This window comes from Juglans regia, chromosome 14 (assembly GCF_001411555.2).
Source record: "Juglans regia cultivar Chandler chromosome 14, Walnut 2.0, whole genome shotgun sequence".
NCBI classification, from domain to species: domain Eukaryota; kingdom Viridiplantae; phylum Streptophyta; class Magnoliopsida; order Fagales; family Juglandaceae; genus Juglans; species Juglans regia.
The window spans coordinates 26,994,724-27,013,635 of NC_049914.1; the positions used below are offsets into that span (position 1 = coordinate 26,994,724).

An 18,912-nucleotide genomic window follows, 5' to 3' on the forward strand; every position below is an offset into this window, starting at 1 on the left:
CCTAAAACACCATTTCATGAGACGGGTTGAATTTTGGGCTGATATTGTTTGTACTTTACACAGTATTTTGTGAGGGCTTTGTTTTAATTATAAGAACTTATAAAGAAAATAGATTAGGATTCAAATTATGTTATTTTAGTGTTAATATTTCTACAATTGAATTTCAAAAGTAAATAGTAAGCAATACATTTTATTTTTTTTAACCCTTTAAAAAATTGGTTAAGTCTATTTTTTTAAAAAAGAGATTTTGCCTTTTACTTTAATATTTTTTTATAATTAAATTATTTAGTATTAATTTTTATAGTTAGGTTCTAGTAATAAATAAGTTAGAGCTTAAATAGTCAGAAATTTTTAAGTGAATATCGAGGTAATTGGGAAGTGATAATATTTTAGGGTTTCAAAAAATTTAGACTTTTAAGAAAATAGGTTACCTAGCGTTTCATGTTTAAGTATTGAAAAGGTGTTGATTTTGGATATTTATGGAAATTTCATGGCAATCTTATAGGTGACGAGTGATTTTCGTTCATCAATATTGCGAAGAAATTCATAAAGTTAAGAAGTCCAGGTAAGCAAGATTCCTATGCTAAACTTTGTATAAAATAAAATGAACTGATGTTAATTTTAGAAAATATGTATATTTTGTTACGAAAAGAAATTTGAAACAACTTCAGTTATTTGTTCAGCATTACTCATGAAATTCTATATAAGAATAAAATATTTTCTAGCATGACTAGTGAAGACATGTGCTAATTTTGTGCATTCTATTTCTGAACTATGCAGAAAGAGCGAATATAATATTTATGAAAATTTGTGCATGTGATGCGAAAATATTCTGAAACTGTTTTTGAATATGTGAAAAGATCTAAATTTGTTCAGTACTCTGTTTTGGGTATATTGTAACATCTGGAAACATTGGCATGAGATTCTAATTATGTATTCTGATTAAGTCTGATTATGATGTTCTATTCGATTTCCTTTATGGCCCAACCACGGGTTATAATAGTGAATACGACCCAACCACGGGTAATAATTGTATATACGGTCCAACCACGAGTTATAATAGTGGATAAGGCCCAGCCACGAGAATAATGGTGGTTTATAATCCTACCACGGGAGTTAAACATGGGACATGACCCAGCCATGGGTATAATGGTGGTTTATAACCCTACCACGGGGGTGAAACATGGTATACGGTCCAGCCTTGGGTATAATAGTGGTTTATAACCCTATTACTTGGGTTAAACATGGTATCTGTCCCGATGTGATGCCCCGATATGATGAAGATGAGATCTCATATTTTGAAATGCCAAAAGATTTTGAATAAGAAAGTTTTCTGAAAGTTTTGCTCTGAAAGTAAATGTTTCTGATTTTGCCATCTGAAAGTAAATACTTTGTTTTGCATTCTGAATTCTGAAAAATGCTCATATTTACATACTAGTATATGTTCTATGCTTACTAAATTGTTGATGACTCACTCCTTATCTTCACAATATTTTTCAGAAGATTATGATGGTCCTGATGACGAGTAAGAGTAGGCTGTGTTAGAGAAGTTATGGAGTTCATAGAAGAATAAGTACCCGAGAGTACAAATATTTATTTTAGGAGTCTCTTTAGTGGATTTATGATTTTATGTTATTTTTGGTACTGTAAGTCGTGGAAATTTCGAAACTGTGTGAAATTCTAATTTATTCCTTTGAGGTAGTTAATCAATGTATTGATGGAGGGACATAGATTTTGTTTTGAATAAATGGATTTCGTATTTGGTTGGAATATCAGAGTGCAAAAATCTGTTATGGAAAATGACGTTAGGTTATAAGAGTTAACTCTCAGGACCTCTGGGTACGGGGTGTTACAGTGAGTCGTGTGTTTCATAAAGGAAATGTTGTGGCTGATTTTTTAGCTAAGCAGTGAGCTGAGGGTGTTAAAATGGACTGGATTGAAGACAGAGATCATTTGCCCAGTAAGTTGAGGGATCTTCTTCACATAAACAGAATTGGAATTCCTTATTTGCGAGTTTCATAGTGAGGTATTTGTTATATTTCACCTATTTTTCTTTGTTATTATTCTTATTGGTGTGATCTGATATTTCTCTGCAGGATTATCATTCTTTTGAGTTTTTTAAGGTTTGCTTTAGTATTAATTGACCTGTAAGCCTTGAATATTTGTCTATTGTTGCTTTATTTTAGGTTTTTTGAATGCCTGGATTTTCGTCCTTTATGATTATTTGTAACCCCCAAGGGTCAGCATGTAATTACGGTTTTCCTCCTTCACAAGTGAGAGCTATCAATAAACTTGAGGTACCATCTTCTTTTTAAAAAAAAATAAAAATCATGCTAGCTAGTTTCAACAAGTTAAAACAGAATAAGGGGCAAATGGAATGAATAAGATAGGGAGTAATAAACATCCTTTCAATTTCCATCAAAAGCTTAGTTTTTTATTTCCTCCAAAACTAGGAGAAATGTGAGCGAATGGAAGGACCATTTCTTATCCTATAGTACCTACTTGTAGAAAATTATAGAGATTATATATGCAACTCATTTTACAAGTTTTTTTTTAATTAACAGTATTTTTATAAAATAATATTCTATGTTTTAAATTAAAGTCATTATTTTATAAAAATGCGATTAATTTAAATTAAATTAAAAAAAAAAAAGGTTGTAAAAATGTTTGATTCTTTCGTTAGACTCTTCTTATATTTTGCGAATTTGGTAATAACCGTATAATAGTTGTAAGCCTATGCAATGCTTGTAAAGAACTTAATTTATTAAGTTATTATACTTGAACCATTATACAATTAAGTAAAAGAAAAATGATAAACATACAACTCTTTTATTGATTGCAAGCTCTATCTTAAGTATAGTATAATTATTTATTAAAATTATTTTGAATGAAGTGGCACAATTACAGTGATTGGTTCTAAAATGAGTTGTAAAAGAATCGTAAATGTATCATTATCTTAAATAGAATCTTAGGGCAGGTTTGGTAACCAAAACAAAACACAAAATTCTCATCTCATCTCATCTCATCATTACACTTTTTTCAAATCTCTATACAAAATATAATAAACAATTCAACTTTTTCAAATCCCAATACACCTTTTTCAAATCTCAAAATAATAATAATATTAAAACATAATATTTTAAACTTTAAAACAAAACACAAAATTCTCATCTCACTCCCAAAACCTGCCAGTGTTCACACATCGCCTTGTGATCTCTCCGAGTGTTTGTACTTTGAGTTCATTGATCTTCTCCCCCTCTACTATACTTTTTTAATGATTAGCAATGACAATTTTCATAAGCTCTTTTTGAGTGAAGAGAGGAACCAATATCTATTTACTAACATCTACTACATGCCTATTAGAGAATTGGAGATGAATATCTTGGCTTAATTAGGTAGAGTAGCAGTGTTCATAGGACTGTAAACTGATCGTGGAGTAGGTTGCCCTTACATACTTTTTCTCTCAAATGCCAAGTTAAATCCTTCATTTACAGACACCAATCTGATAAAATTGCATGCATGCTTATCAATTTACTGTCAAATGTTACAAAGATCTGCTTGATGAATGAGTAGAGCCACAAGAAAGCGTTTATCAAGCAGAATTTGTGTGTTCATGGTGTTTCTGTCCATGCTTTATTATGTGGTCGAAATGTCAATATCTATTCTGAATGAGTTTTTTTTCCCCACTGCAAAGAAAACTCGATAGGACATAAAAGGAAATAGAGGCATTGTACAGCAACATTCAATCCAGAGATCGACTACAGAAGTAAATTATTATCAATTCATGCAAAAATACAAATTTCTATATATGAACAATAGATCTCATGATGATGATGATGGACTGAAAAACAGAGTTAAAGAGTAGGACAAATATAGTAACTGTAAGCTTAGCAGAAGAAGTGGATATATGCTGCTTTTAACCTGGCTTGCTAAAAGGGGAGGGGCATGGTGGAGCAAGAACTTCGACAACTTCCCAGAGCATCTGTGTAACCTTCCTCATGGTTGGTCTAAGAGATGGGTCTTCCTGAATACACCAAATAGCGACCTTCACAAACTTCTCCAGCCTCTTTCTGTCATCCAACGCCTCCACATCATATTCAACCAAGGCATCTAATGTTCCTTCCTGATAACAATCATAAGCCCAATCAGTCAAAATTGCTTGGTCTTCCAAATCCGACTCCATACGTACGCTTTTTCTGCAGCAAATGATCTCTAGTAGCATGACACCATAGCTATAGACATCCACCTTGGCTGTGATCGGCATGTTCCTAAACCAATCAGGTGCAACATAACCTTTGGTTCCTCTAATGGCAGTATTAGTATGGCTCTGGTTCATCATCAAAAGCTTTGCCAATCCAAAGTCAGCAATCCGAGCGTTGTAATAGTCGTCAAGGAGTATATTCTGAGGCTTTATATCGCAATGGATGATCGGGCTGCTGCACTCTTCATGTAAATACAAGAGTCCTCTTGCAATCCCAATAGCAATTTCGATTCTTCGATTCCAACTGGGTTTCGGGTCTCCGAAAAGAAAACCTGCTAAAGTGCCATTGCTCAAGAATTCGTATACCAGCAGCCGTTGTTGGCCCTCATCGCAAAATCCAAGCAATCGAACCAGGTTCTTGTGATATGTTTGGCCAATCACACTCACTTCTGTCCTGAACTCTCTCTCACTATCTTGGAACGAATTATTTAACTTCTTGACTGCCACATGAACGCTAGAACCCATTTGTATTTTTCCTTTGTAAACAACACCAAAAGCCCCCTTTCCCAATTCTTCCTTAAATCCATCTGTGGCTTCTTCAAGCTCTTTGTAAGTAAAACAACGCAAATTCAATTGCACGCTACTGGCATTTGCGATTATTTTTTGTAGCTTGTTGTGGTAAATGAAGGAGAAACCTAGACAAACTGCTAAAATTAATATTAAGTTAACAAAGACAGAACCACCAAGAAGCACTGACCCAATGAGGATCAAAGTATCCTGGTTCTTCTTCTTTAGTTCTGGAGCCTGATCAAAACGAGGATCCGGCACCTGCAGGGTGGAATTATTTTTCCTGATTTTGATGAGAGCCTTCCCCCCGTTAAGGGTACTGTCCACTCTTCCATTTGATAGAGGTAGCTTCTTCTTCCAACAGGAATCACCTAATCTGAAAATGGCAACAGCACACATACAGTCTTCCAGGCAAGATTGTCTGCACCGATCTTCAGTATAAGGCTTCAACAGCACGTAGTCAGAAGTTGGCCAATCTGTATTTGTTAGGTCTTCCCAAGTATAAAGATCTTCTCCAGGGCGGCCTAGCCTGTCTTCTTCACAGCCTTGTATGAAGTCCGGTTTGCAGCTACCGTACCGGTCATCTGGATCGAGTAAGGAGTATCCGGGGGGGCATTGACACATCGGTCTTCGATCTGTTTTCAGAGTGCAGATACTGTTATACCCGCAAACGCCAATACCTGCTTCAACCCGACTGGAAACACAGATATTTTCTGGTTGAGACCAGAGAGAACTCCAGCTTCTGTTGCTGTTGGGAGCTTTTGGGTGAGAATATTGGGTAAAAACTCCATCAAAGTTAAGAGTTGCTCTGAAGTAGAAATCAGAACTTGATTCTACCTGTTGTCCCTGTTTTAGAGGGAATCGTTGGTCATTCTCTCTCAAAATGAACATGTAGCCTGATTCGTTGAAGACCAATTCTCGACCGGGACTTGATGGATTAGTATCATCGGAGGAAGTAGTCCCACTAGCATAGTATGGTGCATTAGCGTAGTCGGTCGGCAGGTTTATGGTATTAAGCACAAGATTTCCATCTTGTTGCAAACGCAGCTGAAACCTTCCTTTGGAAAAGTTGGTCTCTGATTGTCGAGATGAAAGCACCCCTCCCCTTTCCAGATTTTGTGTAGGCAACAACGTATCGGTGGGACTATTGAAACTCTCCCATGCCTTATTAAATTCTCTATCTTCAAGCACAAAGTTCCCTGCGTCGGTCATAACTCCAGAAGCTACAGTACCAATAATGGTCTGAGAGCTCCATAACTGTTGGCCTCGAGGGTCAGTAAGTACTAGGCCACGGTCAGCAGTAAGAGCCACTTTTGATCCCCCTGGTGCAGGCTTATCTCCATTTGCATACCAAACTATGGTCTTGTCTGGTATCTCAGCAAACCAGATGGAAAGTAGGAAGAAATCCTTATCATTGTGTGGGCGAAATCCAAAGGCAAACTCACCAGAAGGAGATAGCCATGAAGAGCTATTGGCAGCTGCAGTGAGAGAATCTCCAACAGTAATGTTACCATTACTTTGAGCAACAGTAGAAATCGGTAGCAGAATTAGCAAGGAAACGAGAAGACAAGGAGGAAGAAAAGCCATTGCAATTGCCATCAACAAAAATGAGCTAGACAGAGAGATTTTAACAGCCTTGTGGCTAGCAAAGGTACTGTTGTTGGTCAAGCATTTAAGACGTCTTCTGTCAACCTTAGCTTCAACCATGGATGATGGACCACGTAATAATGTCTCTGGTCTTGGTTTCAGATAACTTTTGAACCATTCATTCCATTGGAAGTCTATTTCAGCTGTTACGTACTCACATTTGTCACAAAACCATTGGAAGTCTCTCCATATATATGTCAAATTTAAAGTCTAGTGGGCCTAGTCCTTGCCTTAATTTAAACTGCGAGGGCTGTTGCATCAATAATGCAATAATGTGAAAAGTAAAATTAAAAAATATATATTTGGCTTGCTAACAAGTTAAATTATAAATGATTTTTTGCAAGTCATCGTTAAAATATTGCAGGAAATTGTCTCACCTGCTAAGTGCTAACGAACTGATTAACGAATCGTTTGGTTATATAAATTAGGTGAGATAAAAATTAAAAATTAAATAAAATATTATTAAATATTAACTTACAGAATACGATTGATAGATACTCCTATTGAAGCTTTTACCACTTCTATTTAAATTTAGAGATGAGTTAATATAGTTTTATATGAGATGAATAAAATATTATTAGAATATTATTTTTTAATATTATTTTTATTTTTAAAATTTAAAAAAATTGAATTATTTATTATATTTTATGTAAAAATTTAAAAAAATTATAATAATAAAATAAGATGAATTGAGATGAAATTTTAATTAGCATGTAATTGATTACTCAAGTATGTTAATTAGCACGATTAACGTTTGGATTCGCAGGACATCTCAGCTCATCTCAACTCATCTCACTACTATTTATTACTATTCAATAATTTTAACTTACAAATCTCACTATTATTCACAACTCATTTCATTATTATTCACAATCTATCTCAACTCATTTAAACTCATCTCAAATCATTTTCGAATCCAAACGTTTTTTAGGGGCTACCTCAGAAGTAGGAGTGGGGGCAGCGGCGCCCTGCACTCTGTGACAATTTTAAATTGTTTATTTGAAGATTTTCTCTCTTTTCTCCCACATGATTGAATAATTCCTAACCCACAAATATAACACAAAATTTGAAGAGTTTATAAAGATAGATAGTTAGTCCATAATCTTCCCGATTATAGCAATCATCTAAAATATTACCTCAGAGATATATACAATTAGCCTATAATTAATTAGTTAATTAATATTGCATTTCAGAATCATGTATAGACTTTAGCGAGTTAAGTCGAGTTCAATACAGTTTTCAGAATTTAGAAGTTGTAGCCTTCCTCTTGTGGTCGGTCCATTACCATTGCTATATATGTTCTGGTTCATTCATCTGGTAGTTCTATTTAGGTACGTAGGAGATTTACATGGCTTACATTTTTTAAAGCTTCATGTTTCTATCAAGCTGTCATTATCTTTGGTGAAGCAGCTAGTCATCTAATCACATTTATCATATTTAATGGTACATTTCTATAATTACAATATATAAGAAATGAAAATTAAATAATACATAATTAAGGTTAAATTATATTAAAAAATGATATATCAAACAATATATGTTAATAATTTTTATCTCATCTTATCTCACTTGTATTTTACTTTCGAGATGGATAGTCTCAGCTGATGAAATTCATTGAGGCCCTCTCTGGCTACTTGGATTCCTTGATCTGAACCATATCCTTCTCATTATATATGGTATCCAACAATTCTAGATCTTCTTATTGTAATTTCAACACCAATTGCTCCCAAAGATCCAAAAAATCTACATCCAATCTCGAACATTCCTGTACATGAGAATTGTTATATATATGTACCAAGGTTGGAATAAAATGAACCCTTTCTTTCTTTGGCATTGAATATAAAATGTAACTGGCACCATGAATGAGTTCATGATCAACCACTGACATGAAAGTTGGTTAAAATCGATGTTTTACCTTATATATCCATGCATGTCATGATGTGAGCGTACTTCACGGATCAAGAATTTAACTGGCTGGGGTAAAACCTTAAAAGACCTTGCATGTGTTTACTTGCATGTTTTCAAAACTTCTTCTGTCAACCTTAGCTTCAACCATGGATGATGGACCACGTAATAATGTATCTGGTCTTGGTTTCAGATAATTTTTGAACCATTCCATTCGAAGTCTATTTCAGCTGTTACGTACTCACATTGGTCCCAAAACCATTGGAAGTCTCTCCATATATATGTCAAATTTAAAGTCTCGTGGGCCTAGTCCTTGCATGTATTTTCCTGCTGATTAAATTGCGAGGGCTGTTGCATCAATAATGCAATAATGTGAAAAGTAAAATATATATATATATATATATATATATATATATATTTGGCTTGTTAACAAGTTAAATTATAAATGATTTTTTGCAAGTCATCGTTAAAATATTGCAGGAAATTGTCCCAGCCTGCTAACGAACAGATTAACGTTTGGTTATATAAATCAGTCTAGTCTAATTTTAAGTTGAGTCTAACATCGAAACATTAAAATCTCAAATTATTAAACTTATCTCAACTCAAAACTTCTTTATACGTGAGACTCACAACCTTTTTCAATTCAACACCTTTTTACACGTAGAATCCACAACCTTTTTCAACTTCTCATAAATATATTTAAATTCATCTTAACATCTAAATACATCTAAACTTATCTTAAGTAGACTCTACCAAATTCACTCTATCATCTCAATTCACTATTATTTATAAAGAATTAATTCATCTCAACTCAATTTAACTCAATATTATTAATAAAAAAAACTCAGCTAAACTCATGGATGGGGGAAAAAATATTGGCAAGTTCTGGGATATACCGACAAGGAAAACAAGAGCGACAAGAATAATTGCAGCCGTACGTTGACCATTCTAATCCAGATTTTCCCGGAAAAGTGTAGAAGAAAATATCCAAGTGAATTGAGGCTAGGAATGATGGCACTTGCGTACAGAATTCGATTGCTCGATAGTACTTCCATAGAAGATTTTACAAAACTAAATAAGCTGATCGATGTAATTTGATTACGTAACTAAGTTACTTAGCATGACTAAAAGAAAAGAAAGGTAAATGTTAGTATTATGTGGGTATCATCCTTACTCAGCAGAAAATATAATTCTATTTCCATTATATGATTTGAGAAACACAAAAATATGCGTTTAGAGAAATTAAAATTTGAATAATTTTTAAACATTTATTTGAAGATTTTTTCTCTTTTTCCCCTACATGATTGAATAATTCCTAACCCACATATATAGCATAAAATTCATTTAAAAATATTTGAAATTAAGAATTTGAAGAGTTTATAAATATAGCTAGGTAGTCCACAATCTTCCCGATCATAGCAATCATCTATGACTAAATGTGTGGGTCCCATCACTAAAAATTGAGTTGTTGACTTTTGGATAAATAATTGAAAAATGTATGGGTTCCATCAATGATTAATTTTTTTTAATGATGATTTTATTTATATATAATAGTGATAAATATTATAGTGATTTTATTTATTTATTATATATAATTGTGATAAATATTATAATGATTTTATTTTTTATTTATATTTAATAGTGATAAATATTATAGAATGTTTGTGAATAGTTATAAGTAAAAATTGAAGTGGGTTTGTGGGTCTCGTTATTTTGAGTTGTTTGGATGTATGAAATATGTTGAGTTGTTGACTTTCAGATAGATAATTGAAAAATGTGTGGGTCTCATCAATGATTGATTTTTTTTAATGATGATTTTATTTATATATAATAATGATAAATATTATAGTGGAGAGACTTTGGAGAGACCTTGATACGAAGATGGTTCACTGTGTTTGGCATGTGGAGTATTTTTATCAATACGAAAATATTTGAAAAGTTTTGAGATATCTTCGCTACCCAAACGTAGCCGACTAAAATTTTAGATTCGGTTTGTATTTTTTTCATATATTTTTAATAAATTATATGACATCACGTCAAGAATATAATCTGAGAGTTAAACTTATATGTATAGAAAAATTATACTCATCATAAAATGCAAGAGAGGGGGAGGGGACTTGATGTGGGCTGCCCCAATCCCCTCCCCAGCAAGGTTTTTGACACTGTCGCATGGAAACATAACATGTTCAGCTATATACTGAGGGAAGGTTGAGAGATCATTGCCTCATCTCTCAGATCATTTTTATCTACACCATCCAATTTCTTGCACAAGCCTATATGAACTAATACTTGAAAATTAAACAAAAAAATAAAAAACTACAACAGATATTATTATTGGCCAGATTAGTCATGAGTTTGGTACTAATTAATTGGGGTACTAGAAATCCAAACCCAAACTATTTATCATATTTAATGGTACATTTCTATTACAATATATAAGAAATGAAAATTAAATAAGTAATTAAGGTTAAATTATATTAAAAAATGATATATCAAACAATATATGTTAATAATTTTCATTTCATTTCATCTTATCAGTACAACTTTCTTAAATTTTCACAAAAAATATAATAAATAATTCAAAATTCTCAAATCTCAAAATAATAATAATGTTAAAAAATAATATTTTAAAAATATTTTATTTAATTTTCAACTTTCATCTAAAATCATCTCATCTCATCTCACTATCCAAACAGGTATAAGACTTTATTTGGATTTTGTCCTCTCAGTTGGTAGATTTGGTAGCGTTTGGGTAGTGAGGTATTTTCAATTTTATTGATGATCTTCTTTTTGTAGAGGAAAACTATCGTTACAACTAAACATTAACTGAGGATTACAAATAAACATACAACTAAACATTAGTAAAAATCCAGGTATCAAAAACCAAAAGACCCAAGGTATGATCAGAGGCTTTACTTATCCCATGTTTGCGGCTTCAGGTTCCAATTTGCAGGATGAATCGCATATGCATATTTCTTAATCAGATTACAACATGATATATAAGACTTTCAGTTTCAAGAAGTGGGCTACAGATGGGGGTAATTTTTTACAGTTATGGTTAGAGATGTATAGAAAGTTGAATACAGATAATATAGAAAAAATTGTACTGATAATGAAGAATATTTGGCACAGGAGGAATAAGTTCGTTTTTGAAAAGAAATTCTTATCTCCGGCACAGGTCGTACAGTTTTCTATTGCAGGCCACGAAGATTATAAGGAAGCGAGAAGGAAGGGGGAAGGAGGGCCAAAGGCTGGGGGTGATGACAGAAGAGTTCTGAGATGGAGAAGGCCAGAGGGCAGAAGCCTGAAGGCTAATTTTGATGCGGCCTTAAATGAAACACTTTACTTAATAGGAGTTGGGATTGTTATTAGAGATCATAACGGTGAATTGGTTGCTGCAAAATGTGCTAACAGAAGATATTCCAGCTCTTCCTTTGCTGCAGAGAGTACGGCACTATGGGAGGCAATGGAGATGTGCAAGGAATTGGGGTTATGGGATGTCTATTTTGAGGGGGATGCAAAGGAGGTGATCGAGTCAGTAAAGAGAGAAGGGGAAAACGATTCTCGGCATGGTCAGATAATTGAAGATTTGCAGCAGTCTCTGAAATCTTGTGGATCGTGGAAGCTGGGGTTCAGTCATCGTGAAGGTAACGAAGTGGCTCATCACTTGGCAAAGATGGCACTGTATTGCAGCAATGATCAATACTTGATGGAAGAGGGTCCTGAGTCTATAAATGTTTTGCTGGAAAATGATAAGTTGTATAGTCAAACTGTTACTTGATTATCAATGAATACGAAGAGGTTTTTTTTCCAAAAAAAAAAAAAGTTGATGCTAATCGTGAAGAAAGAGGCATTTCATTTATGTGAAGTAATACGATTCTCTGAAAAACTTCACAAACATATCTGCAACAGCTAGCTGGATACATCAAAACAGCTGTCTTCCTCGTATTAATGCTCGGTCTGAATAGAAAGAGATAATTCTTTGAATAGAACTAAATACCAAAACTATACAATAACTGAGAAATGCTGGCGTCAATTTGCAGTAACTATAGTACTAGAGGCATAAGGAAATGGGCAGGGTGGAACCGGTACATCCAGAACTCCTTCCAGCATCTGGGAAACCTTCTGTATAGTGGGTCTAAGAGTCGGGTCTTCTTGAATACACCAAATGGCAACCTTCACAAATCTCTCAAGCTTCACCATGTCGTCCATGTCATAATCTACCAGAGCATCCAGTGTCCCTTCTTGAAAGCAGTCATAAGCCCAATAAGTTAAGATTGATCTGTCCTCTCCCTCAGATTCCATGTCCACGCTTTTTCGACAGCAAATGATCTCTAGAAGCATCACCCCAAAGCTATACACATCGACTTTAGCTGTGATTGGCATGTTCCTGAACCATTCAGGTGCAACGTACCCTTTTGTTCCTCTAATGGCGGTATGGGTTTTGCTCTGATTCATCATCAACAGCTTTGCTAATCCGAAGTCAGAAATTCTTGCGTTGAAATATTCATCAAGGAGTATGTTCTGAGGCTTTATGTCGCAGTGGATTATTTGGGTGCTGCACTCTTCGTGTAAATACAAGAGTCCTTTCACAACCCCGAAAGCAATTTTGATTCTCCTTTCCCAATCTGGTTTTGAATCTCCAAAAAGGAAACCAGATAAAGTGCCATTGCTCAGGAACTCATATACCAGCAACCGTTGTCGTTCCTCATCACAGAAGCCAAGTAGTCTAACCAGGTTCTTGTGATGTGTCTTACCAATTATATTTACTTCAGCATTGAATTCCTTCTCATTCTCCTGGAAAACACTGTTTATCTTCGGGTAAGAATACAGAATGAAAATACCATCAAAATTGAGAGTAGCTCTAAAATATGAATTTTCTGAAGAGAGAATTTCCGGTGATAGAATGCTACGTTCCTCATTCTCTTTAAGGATATACATATATCCAGACTCATCAAAAACAAATTGTTTACCGGGATTTGATGCATTACCTTCAACAGTACTTTCTTTTTCATAATAAGGAGTATTAGGTTCATTGGTGGGCAAGTTTATGGTATTGAGCACAAGAGTACCAACCTCTATGATCTTTTGCTTATTCCCGTCTTGAACGAAACGAAGCTGGAACCTTCCTTTGGAAAACTTGGTCTCTGATTGTCGAGATGAAAGGAACCCTCCCCTTTCCATCTTCTGTGTAGGTAAGATAGTATCGGCAGGATACAGGAAGCTTTCCCATACCTTATTGAAGCTGCTATCTCGGAGCACAAAGTTGCCAGTATCGTTCATCACACCAGAGGCAACAACACCAGTAAGGTTCTGAGATGTCCATAACTCTTCGCCTTGTGGGCTAGTGAGAACTAATCCACGATCAGAACTTAGTCCCACTTTTGATCCTCTTGGAGCAGGGCGATCTCCATTTGCATACCAAACGAAGGTTCTGTCCGGTATCTTGTCATACCAAATAGAGAGCAGGAAGAAATCACTGTTGTTGAGTCTGTGAAATCCAAAGGCAAAATCAGCAGAAGGAGAAAGCCATGTCGAGTTATCATCAGTTGCAGACAAAGAACTACCCACGGTGATGTGTTGAGACTACCAGAAAAGAACTTTCCACTACCCCTTGACATGGATTCTCCACAACAGAATACGCACTACATGGATACTGCATGGACAGCTATGTTGAGACTACCAGAAAAGAACTTTCCACTACCCCTTGACATGGATTCTCCACAACAGAATACGCACTACATGGATACTGCATGTGAAAGAGATTTATAAGAAAGTGAAGCAGATAAAGGAAAGGATACTTTTGAACCTTCAGCATTGGAGAGGGAGGAACCTTGAGTCTCGGATTTTGACTGAGAAGGGTCAAGTGTAACAACCTGTTGGCAATGGAAATCCTGTAGGTAAGCAGGTGCTCTTCGAGTTCTATTTGTCCTGCGGAGAATGTTTTGATGAGAAGTAGAATCAGAAGATGAAGAAGGGATAGGAGCATGATCTTGTTCTTCAGGCTGGAGAAGGGGAGTGAAGGTTTCGGTTGAGGGAGTAGAATTTTCAAGAGATGTGGTTATTTCAATATTCTGAGAGTTCTTTTCTGGTAGGCTGTGAGAAAAGACAAAATCTGTTTTGGAATATTGTGGTTGTTTTAAGGGAAAGATAGCTTCATGAAATACCACATCTCGTGAAATGAAAATCTGATTGGTGGACAAGTCGAGCAGCTTGTATCCTTTTACACCGTATGGGTAGCCTAAGAACACACATTTTCGGGCCCTGGGTTCAAACTTAGTTCTAGCATGACTAAGTGTAGAAGCAAAGCATAAACTGCCAAATATTCGAAGATGGGAGTATATAGGTTTGACTTGATATAGGAGCTCAATTGGAGACTTGTAATTAAGGTTGGGAGTGGGGGTGCGGTTGATCAAATATACTGCTATTATGACAAATTCATTCCAATACTTTATGGGCAAACCAGATTGAAACTTTAAGGCCCTTGCCACATTTAAAATATGTTGATGTTTGCGTTCGGCTAATGCATTCTGTTGGGGGGTGGCAACACAAGTAAGTTGATGATGGATCCCTTTTGTTTGATAAAATATTGGCATTTGAAATTCACCCCCATTATCGGTTCTAACAATTTTTATTTTGGTTTGAAATTGATTTTCAATAAGGGAGCAAAAATTTTGAAGAGCAATACGTGCCTCTGATTTGGTTTTTAACATGTAAATCCATGTACATCTTGTAAATTGATCTACAATAGTGAGGAAATATTTGGATCCATCATGAGCTTGAGTATTATTTGGACCCCAGATGTCTACTGAAATCAGGTCAAAAGGCTTTGTGACTTTGTTCTCAGTGTTTGAAAAAGGCAATTTATGTTGTTTTGCAAGTGGACAAATATCACAAAGGAATCTGGTATGAGCTTTAGGTCTATTAGAAATGTCATAAACTTCTTTCAAAACATGCTCAGTCAAGGAGCTATGTCCTAGCCGATAATGCCATAAAGTAAAGTCATCAAAGTTTGTAGTAGCAGCAGTATTAACAGAAGTAAAGTGAAGTAAGGTTTGAAGATGAGAAGTTAAAGCATTAGGTGAGCTTTTCTGGTGTTGAAAATGGTAGAGGCCATCCTTCACTTTATCCTGCCCAGTCGTCGTCCAAGAGAAAAGGTCCTGAATATAACATGAGTTAGAAAAGAAAATTAGGCAACAATTGGAGGTTTGAGCTAAAGACTTGGCAGAGATGAGGTTAAAAGAAAACGTGGGAACACAAAGCACATTTTTTAGAGTTAGATTTTCTGATATTTGAACATCGCCAACATGAGTGGCTGAGGCAGAGTTACCATTTGGTAATCTTACTGCATTTGAAATTGGAGCAGTGATGTGAGTGTAGAACCGTGGGCTACAAATCATATGATTTGTAGCTCCGGTGTCAATAATCCACGGTGTAGCAACATATTGTGCAGCAGTGTGTGTTTGTGCAGAAAAACATATGTTGATACTAGACATGGGAGGGACATCTTGAGAAGTAGAGGTAGATGTCATTTGAACTTGATTTGCAGCAGGGACATGTGCTTCAGGTGGCTGTGTTTGGAGCAAGGCAATTAAACGACTATATTGCTCTTGAGTAATGGCTGGAGTATTGCTGACTTGTTCCTGTTCAAAAGAAACATGATTAGCAACTGGTCTGTTTTTGTAGAAATTTTTGTGTCCAGGGGGGAATCCATGAAGTTTGTAGCACTTCTCTTTGGTATGTCCAGGAATGTGACAATGTGAGCAAACCGGGAGACCAGGATTGGCCTTGAAGCAGCGTTCCAAGGAGTGGCCAGAAATATTGCAATGTGAGCAGAAAAGTTTGTCTCGCCGTGAGTTTGGATGAAATCTCTGATCTGGTCCTTTAGTGATCATTGCAACAGGTGTGGAAAGTGGAAAGGAATGCAGTTGCCGACGCCTTTCTTCCTGTTGTACTAAGGAAAGAACACGATTGAGCGGTGGAAGAGGGTCATAAAGAAGGATTTGAGCTCGAATATTATCATAAGAGTCATGAATCCCCATTAAGAATTGCATAACCTTACTCCGGTAGTGGTAATCTGCCAGGATCTTGACAGAACCACATGTACATAGAGGCATTGGTTCATATATTTCTAGTTCATCCCAATATCCTTTGAGTTTATTGTAATAAATACTCACAGAATCATCATCTTGGATCAAAGCAGAAACTGCTTTCCGAAGCTGAAAAATGCGTGGTGCATTTTGAATGGAAAATCGTTCACAGAGGTCATGCCATACAGTAGCAGCATTGTCAGCATGTGCAATAGTTGGTCTGTGCTCGATACTTACAGAGTGTTGAATCCAAGAAATTATCATATCATTACATCTTTCCCATGCCGTAAAAAGAGGATCAGATGCATTGGTGGGTTTAGTGATTTTACCATCGATGAAACCGAGTTTGTTTTTGATATTGAGAGCTCGACGCATGGTCCGTGCCCAGGTGACATAGTTTTCTGTTGTCAACAGCTCGGGAACTAACAGAGAAGAAGCTCCTTCACCAGGTTGGATGAAATAAGGACTTGCAGGATGATGAGGGTTGGATTCAGGGTTTGAAGGGTTTTGGTTTTGCATGTTTTGCTCTGGTGAAGTATTGGAAGATGAGGAAGAATCAGTGCTCATGGCTCTCTGATACCATGAAGGAGATTACGTAGCAGAAGAAAACAGAGGAAGAATATGTCTAAAGTTGGAATATGTTCTCATATCTTTTTGTATGCTATCGACTAATGTATATATACAAAAGAAATGAAATATAAAACAAGGAAAATATTATTTACAGCTCATAACAATCGTAACTAACTAACAGAAGAATATTCACGTCCACGTTCTGCCAACTCTGCAGCTGTCCATGCAGTATCCATGTAGTGCGTATTCTGTTGTGGAGAATCCATGTCAAGGGGTAGTGGAAAGTTCTTTTCTGGTAGTCTCAACATGATGTTACGACTAGTTTGAGCAATAGCAGAAATTGGAAAGAGCAGCAGCAGCAGGGAAAAGAAAGTTGGAGGAAGAGCAGAAGCCATTACCAAAAGCAATATTTGGCTTCAGACAATCGGAAAAAGGTGGGTTAAGGTAGGTGTGACCGGTGGATGATGAGTAGCTTTTAATATTATATAGTAATGCAAATCAAACTCTTAAATTTCATGGTCAACATGGACTGGTTGGACTCCGGTGAACCATGGACAGGTGCCTTCTGCCTTTTTGAAATTTCAGGCAGAGGCTTGTGTTTTTAATTTTTGCATTGGTTAGTTCAATCCATTTTTCAGATTTTAGAATTTGTAGCCTTCCACTTGTGGTCCATTGCCATTGTTATGTTCTGGTTCATTGACCTGATCGTTCTCTTTAGGTGAAAAGATCTATATGGCTTACATTTTTTAAAGCTTCATGTAGTTTCCATCAAGCTGTCATTATCTTCGATGACGCAGCTAGTCCTCTATTCACGTTTCTCATATTTAATGTTACATTTGATCTATTACAATATATAAGTAATGAAAATTAAATAATAAGTAATTAAGGTTAAATTATATTAAAAAATGATATATCAAACAATATATGTTAATAATTTTCAGCTCATCATTACAACTTTTTCAAATTTTCATAAAAAATATAATAAATAATTTAATTTTTTTAAATATCAAAATAATAATAATTTTAAAAAATAATGTTTTAAAAATATTATATTTAATTCTCAACTTTTATTCAAAATCATTTTATCTCATCTTATTATCCAAACTGATGTAAGACTTTATTCGGATTTTGTCCTCTCAGTTTGTAGATTTGGTAGAGTTTGGACAAAGAGATATTTTCAGATATTTTATGAATAGTAATAAAAAAATAATAAAAAAATATTAAATAGAAGTAAATAATAATAATAATAAATGTAAAAATTAATAAAAAATAATAGTTAGATATTTTAAAACTACCTAAAAATATCTCAAATTGGACACAGCTTGACTACACGAAGATACATAAGAAGAAAAAAAAAGTAAGACATGGTTCCAGGTACGTTGACCAAGAAACCGTGTTGCTTGGCTTACTATTGCTATTCATACAACGTCTGGCTTTAGTTCTCTGTTTTTTTTTTTTTCTCGGCGTGTGGCTTTAGTTCTCACCTTCCTTAACCCATTTCTTGTAATCGTCTGAACCCAATTTCCTTCTGCGTCCAAATGGCTTTCGCTCTTAATGAAATTTTCTTTTATTTGCTACTTCTGCTACCAATTTCTAGGGGTGAGCAGCGGGAGCGGGGCCCTTGCTGCCCGCCCTGCTTCCACTTTGCCCCCGCATGGCAGGGCGGGCAACCCCACTCCGCCCATGCTGGGGCGGGGTCCTCCCCGCCCCACATCTAGGACTCCTAGCGAGGGCGGGTGATGGGGAGGGCCCAACCCCAACCCCCCCCCATTTATATATATATATATATATATTATATACATATATATAAATATCAATACATATTTATATTTTACAAATTGTATATATATAAATATATATATTATAATTTGTTAGACTTGTTCATAAAATATGCATTGTCAAATTTAAAAACTACATAGTTTAAAAATTAAT

The 18,912-nt window shown here is 35.3% G+C and overlaps 3 protein-coding genes across 3 annotated transcripts; 1 reads left to right on the forward strand and 2 right to left on the reverse strand.

The window, feature by feature from the left end:
• Positions 1-3,710: 3,710 nt before the first annotated feature.
• On the reverse strand, positions 3,711-6,484 carry LOC109018203 (G-type lectin S-receptor-like serine/threonine-protein kinase RLK1). The gene has a single exon (XM_019000372.2). It carries the CDS (start codon positions 6,473-6,475, stop codon positions 3,917-3,919), a length of 2,559 nt encoding a protein of 852 aa, XP_018855917.1. The 5' UTR covers positions 6,476-6,484; the 3' UTR covers positions 3,711-3,916.
• Positions 6,485-11,432: 4,948 nt separating this feature from the next.
• LOC109018202 lies at positions 11,433-12,101 on the forward strand. The gene has a single exon (XM_019000371.1). The coding sequence runs from the start codon at positions 11,433-11,435 to the stop codon at positions 12,099-12,101; it is 669 nt and encodes a 222-aa protein (XP_018855916.1).
• Positions 12,102-12,264: 163 nt separating this feature from the next.
• Positions 12,265-17,442, reverse strand: LOC118344501 (G-type lectin S-receptor-like serine/threonine-protein kinase RLK1). The gene is made up of 2 exons (XM_035685277.1): positions 17,292-17,442; positions 12,265-13,897 (listed from the first exon to the last, which is right to left on the reverse strand). The coding sequence occupies exons 1-2, from the start codon at positions 17,373-17,375 to the stop codon at positions 12,353-12,355; spliced, it is 1,629 nt and encodes a 542-aa protein (XP_035541170.1). The 5' UTR covers positions 17,376-17,442; the 3' UTR covers positions 12,265-12,352.
• Positions 17,443-18,912: the final 1,470 nt, after the last annotated feature.